The sequence below is a fragment of the Lactuca sativa genome, chromosome 6 (genome assembly GCF_002870075.4).
Source record: "Lactuca sativa cultivar Salinas chromosome 6, Lsat_Salinas_v11, whole genome shotgun sequence".
NCBI lineage: Eukaryota > Viridiplantae > Streptophyta > Magnoliopsida > Asterales > Asteraceae > Lactuca > Lactuca sativa.
This window is the reverse complement of record NC_056628.2, coordinates 64,511,331-64,523,357: the sequence shown is the minus strand read 5'-3', so window position 1 is coordinate 64,523,357 and position 12,027 is coordinate 64,511,331. Positions and strand designations below refer to the sequence as shown.

Sequence of the window (12,027 nt, the reverse complement as noted above, 5' to 3'; positions counted from 1 at the left end):
TCATTACGAATATATAATAATTAATATTATTATTATAACATAATTATTTAACTAATAAATTGATTACTTGACTAATAGATGACAACAATCTTCTAAATACCTTTATAAAATAAAACCCTAATGATTCTCCAATTATATTATCTAAAATTTATATTCCTCTTTAGAAATAATTAAAAAAATATCGGATGTTACAAAAACCCTAAAGTTTGACCCAAATTCAAACTTGGTCAAAGAGTCAACATTTTGGTCAAAGGTACCCAACTCTCCTTTCTGGGCACATCGCGCCCACTAAAAGACAATTTAGTCGGTATATGAAAAGAAGTGTCGTTTCCTAGACAGATGCCCCACATCCAGGCTAATTTTTGTAGATCTTTGACTTAAACCATTAAGTCAAGGGTTCTAAATGTCAAATTTGAATCGTAATAGTGCCCAAATGGATAAAATTCCCAACTTTATCCATTGAGATGCACCAAACAAGCAAGATCTAAAGCCCTAGATCATAAATTTCCAAAAATGCACCTTTCTTCATGCATCGAGCAATGAGAGCTCTTGAATGAATTCTTTACTCCATTAAATGATTAGATCTAAAGCTAAACATGAATCAAAGCTCATGGAGTTCTTCAAACTCCATGGTTTAAGCCATAAAAGGATCAAAACTCATGAAAATTGTTCAAAAACACCTTTAACTCATAAATCTATGGATGAAATGCAATGAAGCTTGGATCTTTATGACTTACAAAGTTCCAGAAGTAATATGAGAGCTGATTACTTTAAATGCAAGGCTTCATACACCATTCTTTTTTGATTCTTTCACTCTAAAACCACAAAACACACCAAAAATGGATATAAGGAGAGAGGATGATATCCAACACTTCAAGGGGGACGAGTTTCCTTAGAGGCGTTCTAGGGGAGGTAGAGGTTGAAAATGATGAAACCCTAGGGGTTCATGCTCTCAAATTGACCCCAATCCTAAGAAAATGACATCATCCCATGGGCATGGGCACCCAACGCCTCCTTATCGACGCACTGAATAAACACATATACGAGAAAATAATCACACTTTTTAATAAATAGAGGCGTCCCACGCCTCCTTATCGACGTCCTACGCCTCCAGGCTAAATTCTAAAAAAAAAATCCATGCTTCGCTCCTTCCTTGTACTTTTCCTTGGATTTTAAAACCATCAATCAAATAATGGAAAAACAAAATCAGAACGTAGGTGTTACACAATTTATAAAACAATCTCTACAAAATGTACAAAAAATGATATACAATTGCTTATTTTAGTAACTTCGCAATGGATCTTTGAAATACTTTACATTTTGAATTGTAATAATGTCAATCTGAAATATACAATGTTAATCTGTAATGTACGACGTTAAATTCGAGGTAACTTTATGTCACATCTCACCACTTCCAAAACACTTATAAGTAATTCCGATTACTTATGGGAATTTATTCGTACACAACAATTTTTATCCATATACAACAATCGGTATGTTAAAATGTTGTATTGTATAACTATATAATGCATAAATTGTTGTGTATGACAAAAACTGTTGTGTATGACAAAAAAATTTGTATCTTGTTTTCGTGCTGCGCCTTTTCTTTTTCTATGCTCTAAAAAACAAGCGAAGTTTGTTAATTTACAGAAATTGGAATTTTAAACAACCTATCGTGTATTAGATCATAATTGATCATTGGTGCTTTTAACTTTCACATTCTTATTTCTCCTCATATTCTCACTGTCAAATATAATAATTTTGCAATTGTTGATCATACCCACTTCAAAGTATTGGATTGTAACCCTTTATTATGGGTGTGAAAAATTTAATTTACAGTTTTTTCCATCGAATTCATTTATCATTCCGTGTTCATCTCTTGTTGCTATTTGGATAGTATTATGTAAATTTAACAGGGCAATTGTTTTATAGATTTATATTTGTTTTCAACAAATGAACTTTTAGTTTACTGTATTGTTTTTTAGATTTATACAAACCATAATTTTTTACTAGATAATGCTAAAAATATTGAATTCTATGAATTTTATGTTGCAGGGATACTTTTGTTATTGTTAAGTATTTTCATTCCATTCCTTTCTCTTTTTTACATACCAAACAACATGGGTGAATGACTCATTCCATTCCTTCACTGTAACCAAACGTGATAATGGAATGGTAATGAACTATTCCATTATCTTATTCATTCCATTACTTGGTCCATTTTATTCGTTTGTTTTTCCATTACGTCCAACCAAACATATCCTAATCCTTTTTTAAAAACGATTTTTTTCTACAATTTAAATATGTAGTCGAACACTTTAGTCTAAATGATAATTGATAAGATATCACCATGATGAAGTGGAACAAAATATTTATTTGGATATATAATAGTTAAATAAAAATGGGAAAACTGCAATAAAGTCCCTACATATTGGCCTCATAATCGATTTAGTCTTTATATTTATTTTTATTCAATTAAGTCTCAAATATCAGTAATCGTATTCAATTTAACCCTTTGACCCGATCAACAGATCATCTAACTTTCAAAAATTACATTTTTGGCCCAGATTTCAAAATTTATTACAAATTTGGTCCAAAATTTACACTTTTGGTCCAGATTTTAAATTTTGTTACAAATTTGGTCAAAATTTTACCCTTTATGCCCAAATTTTAGAATTTTATTATGAATTCATCATAACTTTAGTTTTTTTTACAACTTTTTTTCTCAAAAAATTGTTTCTAATATGTTTTTTCTTTATAAAATCATATTTAGACAAAAAACGTATTTTCACATAAAAATCTTATATTTTCTATATAAAAACTTTTTTATATATGAAGTATCTAGTTATAAAAATATATATTTATTAAGTATATAAATATATACAAATCCGTTTTTATAAAAAAAATGTATACAAAAGCGTATTTTACAAAAAAAAATGTATACAAACACCTATCACCTTTATATATATATATATATATATATATATATATATATATATATGCACACAAATAGGTGCGTATATATATTTTTTATATAATACATGTTTGTATACATTTTATAAAATGTATACAAACACGTATTATATAAAAAATTATTCATACAAGTTTTTATAAAAAAAATGTAAACAAACACGATTTTATAAAAAAAAATATAGATAAAATAGGTGTTTGTATACATTTTTTTTTTGTAAAATACGTTTTTGTATACATTTTTTTATAAAAACGGATTTGTATATATTTATATACTTAATAAATATTTATTTTTATAACTAGATATTTCATATAAATTTTTTTTTAAAAAGTTTTTATATAGAAAATATAAGATTTTTAAGTGAAAATATGTTTTTTTGTATAAATATAATTTTATAAAGAAAAAACTTATTAGAAACAATTCTTTGAGAAAAAAAGTTGTAAAAAAAAACTAAAGTTATGATGAATTCATAATAAAATTTTAAAATTTGTGCAAAAAATGTAAAGTTTGGACCAAATTTGTAATAAAATTTAAAATCTAGGCCAAAAGTGTAAACTTTGGATCAAATTTGTAATAAATTTTGAAATCTGAGCCAAAAATGTAATTTTTGAAAGTTGGATGACCTGTTGACCGGGTCAAAGGGTTAAATTGAATACGATTACCGGTATTTGGGACTTAATTGAATAAAAAAAATATATAAAGACTAAATCGATTATGAGGTCAATATGTAGGGACTTTATTACAGTTTTCCCAATAAAATTGAAGTGGGATGTCGTATAAACTATAACGAGGGGGAGCATTTGGGTGGGCTCCGCCCACGGAATATTCCATTCGAATTCAAGCAACATTGAGAGTTTGATACTCCACCCCACCTATCCATATCACCATCTTACCATCTGCCCTTGTCTAGTCCTTTTCGAACTTTTTCATATATAAATATTTTTTTTATTAGAACTTGTCAAAACATAAATTACATAAATCATCCTTATAGTTTAGTCAAATCTACAAGTTTCATCCCAAAACCATCCCACCTCTCCCCTGTCCTTCCCCTTCCATTGTAAAGCCGCTCATATTAATATCTTGACAAAAAAATTCACCTTCAACAATGGGGTTGTGCCAACCGCTAGAATCTACAATAGCATGCTTGTTGGTTTTATCGTGCAAGGATTAACACAAAAGTTGGATGAAAGACTTACAAATAAGGGATAACTTATCGTCGTGCTTAAAGCAATATTCAAATACCATTGAGAAGCTCAATTGCATCTATTGATGTCGATATGATATTAGCTCCTTCTAACTTATTCGTCGATTCCACAACCTTTATCTGTTTCTCACGACAATAGAAATTATAACACCCATCGTATAGTAAATTTAAAATTGTAATTTAGTTAATGATTAGATAATGTCTCAAACATTCTAAGTCTTGCAACTTGGTTATTTTGAAAGATTAAGGTATAGGAGCATGTAACAAAGAAATTAAGAGACAATAGTTAAAGTAAACATTATATCAACATAATAACCCAAAAGTCTTTCAAATATCCTTAAGCTCTTCATTCTATAAGTCTTCGACTAAATCTTCGAATCTGAATATATGTTAAAATAATAAGTTAAGCATGAGGAGCACCAAACAAGCACTATCGAAATTATGGGTGTTAATATTCAAATCTGAACATCCGAAATCCAAAAATACGATCCAAAATTATCAGAAATTCGGATATCTGATTTTTCATATTCGAATACAGATAGTCATTTTATAGATTTTTAGATATTTCGGATATCTGATATTCGAAAATATGATTATTTTTTTTAGATTGTGTTTTGGTATCCTTATTTGTAAAAGTCATGTACTTATTAGATATCTCAAATGTTTTGATAAAAAACACAAAAAATTTATTATCCCAATCTACGTATGCAATTTCGGATATTCAAAATTTCTGATACATATTCGGATATCAAAATTCACTATCCAGAATTTTTGGATATCCGAATTCATATATCCGATTTTGAACATCCTTAACCAGAACCAAACATCTATTAAAGCATTAGATATAGCAAACAATCCATGCCCAGTGTAAAACCTCATAAATTTTTTATAACTCATCAACTGAAATAAACATATCTTTTTTGTTTAGGGGAGAAAATCATTGCAAGAACAATATACACTATTAATTAATAAAAACTCAATAACAATATAAAAAGAAAATTTCAAGTGATTCAATGCATGATATGAAACTATGTCCAAACCACATGGCCTATACTCTCACCATAACATGACCAATTTTCCGTACCAACGGACTTCCCAAGGTAAGCTTAAGAAAAAATATCGTAACACAACATAGACTTAATAACATCATCCTTATAGTTTAGTCAAATCTACAAGTTTCATCCCAAAACCATCCCACCTCTCCCCTGTCCTTCCCCTTCCATTGTAAAGCCGCTCATATTAATATCTTGACAAAAAAAATTCACCTTCAACAATGGGGTTGTGCCAACCGCTAGAATCTACAATAGCATGCTTGTTGGTTTTATCGTGCAAGGATTAACACAAAAGTTGGATGAAAGACTTACAAATAAGGGATAACTTATCGTCGTGCTTAAAGCAATATTCAAATACCATTGAGAAGCTCAATTGCATCTATTGATGTCGATATGATATTAGCTCCTTCTAACTTATTCGTCGATTCCACAACCTTTATCTGTTTCTCACGACAATAGAAATTATAACACCCATCGTATAGTAAATTTAAAATTGTAATTTAGTTAATGATTAGATAATGTCTCAAACATTCTAAGTCTTGCAACTTGGTTATTTTGAAAGATTAAGGTATAGGAGCATGTAACAAAGAAATTAAGAGACAATAGTTAAAGTAAACATTATATCAACATAATAACCCAAAAGTCTTTCAAATATCCTTAAGCTCTTCATTCTATAAGTCTTCGACTAAATCTTCGAATCTGAATATATGTTAAAATAATAAGTTAAGCATGAGGAGCACCAAACAAGCACTATCGAAATTATGGGTGTTAATATTCAAATCTGAACATCCGAAATCCAAAAATACGATCCAAAATTATCAGAAATTCGGATATCTGATTTTTCATATTCGAATACAGATAGTCATTTTATAGATTTTTAGATATTTCGGATATCTGATATTCGAAAATATGATTATTTTTTTTAGATTGTGTTTTGGTATCCTTATTTGTAAAAGTCATGTACTTATTAGATATCTCAAATGTTTTGATAAAAAACACAAAAAATTTATTATCCCAATCTACGTATGCAATTTCGGATATTCAAAATTTCTGATACATATTCGGATATCAAAATTCACTATCCAGAATTTTTGGATATCCGAATTCATATATCCGATTTTGAACATCCTTAACCAGAACCAAACATCTATTAAAGCATTAGATATAGCAAACAATCCATGCCCAGTGTAAAACCTCATATATTTTTTATAACTCATCAACTGAAATAAACATATCTTTTTTGTTTAGGGGAGAAAATCATTGCAAGAACAATATACACTATTAATTAATAAAAACTCAATAACAATATAAAAAGAAAATTTCAAGTGATTCAATGCATGATATGAAACTATGTCCAAACCACTTGGCCTATACTCTCACCATAACATGACCAATTTTCCGTACCAACGGACTTCCCAAGGTAAGCTTAAGAAAAAATATCGTAACACAACATAGACTTAATAACATCATACATGCAAACATTGACACGGTCTAAAGCCTAAAAGTCATATGAAAAACATCAAGATTTAGGTAACATGTGACCATCATACATTATGAGATTTTGAGACTGAAATCGAAACAATACAAAACTATCATGGACATTCCAAGTACAAAAATCATCATAGGGATGTAACCTACAAGTTAGGGGCGGGGCTTTCTTAGGGCCATAAGAGGTTGTGGCCCTGTGATTTTTTGGTTAGAAGTAGTCAATAGCCATTAATTTGTATACATATAAGATCTAAAAATATAAAATTTGAATTGTGGCCACGTGCTTTCCAATTCTTATACATATTATAATTTTGCCTCCAAAAAAAAATATATCCAAACTCTACAACTACTACAAGTTACACCAAACCACATGGAAGATTTATGTAATTTACTTAGGAGTATTGTATACTAACAAGTATGTTAAAATGAGTTCCCGTGTATCAAAGTAAATAATTCAATTAATAAAAAAGGAAACATGTTGAAAAGTAACGTGTTTAGTTGTTTATCTACCCTAATAAATGAAAATGTTATTGCCACTTGTCATTCTCTCATTTATTTGGCCACATGTCATTTTGTCATAATTTTGAAATATTTTTTTTTCCACTTGTCAATTACTTCATTATTGATTTCTACTATATCATTAATTTAGTTTCCATAAATTAAATCTACTATAATAACTATTAATTTCAAATTTCAAATTTCAAATTTCAATTTCAAATTTCAATTTCAATTTCAAATAAATTTACATTTTAAACATTTGTATTTAACATTTTATAATAATAAATCGTTTAGTACACAGGTCTAACAATTAAACACATAATTTTAATTAATTTATTTTTGCATGTTTTTTTTTCATAATTTTCACTTATTTCATATTTCAAATTCAAACAAATTTTTCTTTTAATCGCTCATGTTTAACATTATGTTTTAATTAACCCGTATAATATACGGGTTTCACAACTAGTAACTTTATAAATTGCTTCGTAATGGAGGTAAACGACCACGAGTCTCGCTTTGAAATACGGATGCATTCATTTGACCATGAGTTACTAAAAATATATAGAATGACGACACTTGTCATAATTTTATTGGGTAGTAACATTTGTAGACATAAAAAGTAGGAATCAATTTAATTTCTCTTTACCTTTTATATGATATGATGACATTTATATTTGTATTTGTATCTGTATCTCATTACTCATTCCTATATCCCAAATATATGTAGTACATTGACATTAATTTCTTTTATTTATTCTTGTTATTTATTTATTTTTCTACTATCATTTTTAAACGATGATAAGTGTAATAAAAAATTATTAATTTTATTAAATATAACAAATATCATAATCTTAAATGTATAAGATATTTAATTTCTCTTATGAGGATTGATATTTATAATTTACTAAATATATAAAAAGCTATTACAAGGATATTCTAATTTTGATATCCATTAATATTTATTACACCCCTACAGTTGGTGTGAGAGATGGTTGAAGGATCAAATCGAGTATGGAATCAAGAATATTGGAATGTGGAGCATAGAAACTTGGTTAAGAGTAACCTTTTCTCACACAAAATGTATCATGCATACTAAAAATAACTAATAAGTAGTTTTTATATAAATAAGATCCACATGATATATAATAATGAAACTCCTATACTTTAATAAAAAAGAAAAGCAAAAGATAGATGAAAAACTAATAAAAGAAAATACACATCATTTTATTCATATAATTGTTGGCTAAAACCGTGAGAAGAAAGATTGAAAAGTGATACAAAGATTGCAAGGGTGCATCACTCGGACCAAATGACAACAACAATTTTTAACTCTGGTTAAGTGGCTAAACTCTGTTCATCATATTTTTAGCCTCTAACCAGGGCTTTAGTAAACGCGAAATAAAAATTAATTAAAAAGGTAAAAAAAAGTTAACCACTATCGCTGTAATCTAGTATTATAAGCCGTGTCCAAATTCACCTCTTCAAGGAAGTTTAAGTTACATCTCTCCACTTCACAAATTAACATATTTGCCCCTTACACTTTCAGTCGACAACATTTTTTTCCATTATTATTATGTAGTAGCCACTTTTGATATATCAATATGGCTCATACGACATGTCCCTAGCACATGTTCTGGTAATTCCTCCGGTGTGTTTCCCTGAATTAATTAATACAACACCATTATTATTATCTTTTTTTCTAAAATATAATTTTATTATTTCATATTTATTTAAAGTTACCTGTATCACAAATGCTGATTCAACTATCAAATGATTGAATGTACTCACAACTCTATTTGCCACCTTTTTTGCAATCATAGATGAACCAACATCCACATCGAGCTAAAATCATAAAATAATTTCAGATCTTTTTTTTTTTTAAATATCATGAATAATGTAATAAAGTTATAATAAAAATATTTTCACCTCTAAGTAGTTTACTCCACGGACATAATGGATCTTGAGAACTTGACCCAACAGACATGGTCTATTTCCAACGCTTTGTTTCACAATCCATGGGCCCTAAAATAGAATTTTGTCACATTTGTGATTATCTTTTTTTTTTTTTTTTTAATAATGTTAAAAGGATTATTTAAGGAATTAAAAAATAGAGACCTTAGAAACACGGGGTATGAGCTTAAACCTTGCATTTCTATATGCATCATCTCCTTCTACAAAGTTTTGTAGTAAGGGGACATCTTGTATGGGAGAAGTTGTTGCATAATAGAAAGCAATATGAAGAATTGTTGTGGGACCCGGGATCTGGTTTTAATAAATAAATAAAAAAAAAACATAATTCATAAATAGTAATCTACTTAAAAAAAGTATATATTTTTTTAAAAGGAAAAGAAACTTACTTGCATATTTACAATGAAAAAGAAATCTGGGCGTTCCACAGCTGCAAATTTCTGCATAAAAATCTTGTAAACTTTCCATTTGCAAGAACTTTTATTATATTGAGATTTAAAAAATAAAAATAAAAAAGGTTTTAAAAACATTAGATTTAACCTGACAAATGCTACCAGGTCTTCCAGCCAAATCATCTTGTTTGTTGATTGATCTCAGCATGTTGGCTGCAACAAGTTGCATTGTTGTGCCTTTTCCTGTAATCTGAAAGGAAAAACAATAAAAAATATATATATTTTTTTATATAAATATTTTTAAGAAATCAATGAATGGTTATTAGTTATTACTACTACCTTTTTGCGATTTTGTAAATAAGTTTCACCACGAATGCGAAAGGATGAGGAATCTGCAGCTCCCCAACTATTGATGAGTTCACCAGTTGGATCATTTGGAAATGTTGAATCATTATGGCTTAAGAAACTATCTTGCCATTCAAGATCATCATCAAAGGCTGAACCACCCTTTTTCTGCACTGAAATATACACCGATTTTGTAATCTTTCACAAAAGAATTCATCCGTTTTGTGTATGATGTTTAGTAAAAAGATTAACTCAAGTGAAACTTACCTACTGAACCATGTAATCTTCTTAAAAACTCAACAGCAAGTGAAAACTTGGGAGATGGAAGATTAACTTCCTGAAGAACAACAAGGAGGTTAGCTTGTTCATGTGTGTTCAGATTAGGTATTGGTGTAATGGATGTAAGGAAGAAAAGAGGAAAAAGGAAAGAGGATTTAGTAGTGAAAGTGGTATATACCCGAGGGGATAAATCAGACCAGCTTGTTTCTGAACGTGTTTCTTCCATAGAATCTGAGTTACTGAAGTACTCATCAGATTCATCTTCCTTATCTCCACGGATCGATTGGTTTGAAGGAACTTTAACCAATCCACCCATTGATTCCTCCTTTAATTGAAGTTCAGCAGTCATGGTAGCTTCACGACAATTGAAATATCTTAAAGCTACAGAAAACAAAGCCAGAATGTGGTAATCAAGGCATGATTAAAATAGTCATGTAAATAATCAACAAGAGTCGAATGGATTGGGCATTTGAAAAAGTTGTGGTATATCATCAACTGATCGCATTCCTAATTGTTATCCTCACAATCGGATAAGGTAAATGACGAATGAGAGTTAATAAAAATCAATGATAATGATCCCTTCCTATGCAAAAGCAAAATCACAATATCTTTTTTTTGGGAAAAAACATCTCTCGATTTTCAATAAAATAACCTACATCGACCAGTTAAAACGATTACAATACGTCGAAATCACAAAATTTATGGATTAGAAAGCTAATCAACGAAAAACAAACAGCAACGAAAGAGATTATTCGTTATCGTATTACGAATGCACACATTCAATTCTATTTTACAGTTACATGAAATTAAACATAAACAATGATTCCTAACGAAGGAAATGGAGGTTTATCTGGATTAAGAGACCAACGACGAATCAAACAATCAATGCTCACAGGATTATAAGAAAGTACGCAAATTATTGAAGATAATGTCGCAAATTATATACAGATATGTGGATGCAGAAAGATACCTTCGCCGTCGTCCTCTCTCGTCCGGCACTAGATCGTCACCGGCGAGAGTTATCGGAGAATGTTGGGAGTGATCCGTGAGAAGGTTTTTTGATCGATGAGGAAGCTATGATAATTGATACGAGTTTGAAGTTATGCCCCATCTTTCAAAACTCTGTCAAACCACGCGCGAAAACTGCGCTAATTTTTTTGATTTATTTTATTAATTAATTAACTGCAAAATAAATAGAAAAAAATTACTCCAACCAAAATATTTCGATTTTGTTGTCCTGCCATGTTGTGTTGACGACATTTGAAAGAATATAATCGACCAAAGATTAATAGTTTTATTGATTAAAAGAATATAATCAATAACAGATTTTTTTAAGTAAATATGATGTTTTAAGTTACATATTATCATGTCGATAGTAGATTTCTATAATGGATTAACCATGTTTAAACATCTTCAATCTTTCCGTGTTTCACACAAATATTTTCCACGTCTACAACTATGAAATGCATTTAGAATCATCTAATTTCGATTGTGTTTGTGAAGATGAGAAATTGAGAATGCACAACTTGTTTCTGATATTTAATTTCTCTTAGTTTAATTACTATCAAGTTTTAGACAAAATTAAATATAAAACTAAGTCTAGTTTAGGATCGTTTGATAGTTGTTAATTGAATTAAAATTGGGTGGATTAGAAGCTGGTTGAGTTAGAAGTTCTGACTGAATCTACATCTGACTGCGTTTATGTTGTTTGATGATTTTCTGACCGACTATGGTGAATGATGAAAAATGACTATATTACCCTTATGACCATATATGACTAATCTTTATGTTGTTTGATTCTTTTTTCATTTGTTTGGAATTATGTTTATA

At 29.2% G+C, this 12,027-nt stretch overlaps 1 protein-coding gene across 1 annotated transcript; it reads right to left on the bottom strand.

Moving 5' to 3' along the window:
* Window positions 1-8,465: 8,465 nt before the first annotated feature.
* On the bottom strand, window positions 8,466-11,271 carry LOC111897760 (protein ENHANCED DISEASE RESISTANCE 2-like). Its single transcript, XM_023893711.3, has 10 exons — window positions 11,168-11,271; window positions 10,376-10,578; window positions 10,186-10,255; window positions 9,913-10,091; window positions 9,722-9,823; window positions 9,571-9,621; window positions 9,329-9,475; window positions 9,140-9,235; window positions 8,954-9,055; window positions 8,466-8,871 (listed from the first exon to the last, which is right to left on the bottom strand). The coding sequence occupies exons 2-10, from the start codon at window positions 10,544-10,546 to the stop codon at window positions 8,785-8,787; spliced, it is 1,005 nt and encodes a 334-aa protein (XP_023749479.1). The 5' UTR covers window positions 10,547-10,578; window positions 11,168-11,271; the 3' UTR covers window positions 8,466-8,784.
* Between the last annotated feature and the right edge of the window lie 756 nt (window positions 11,272-12,027).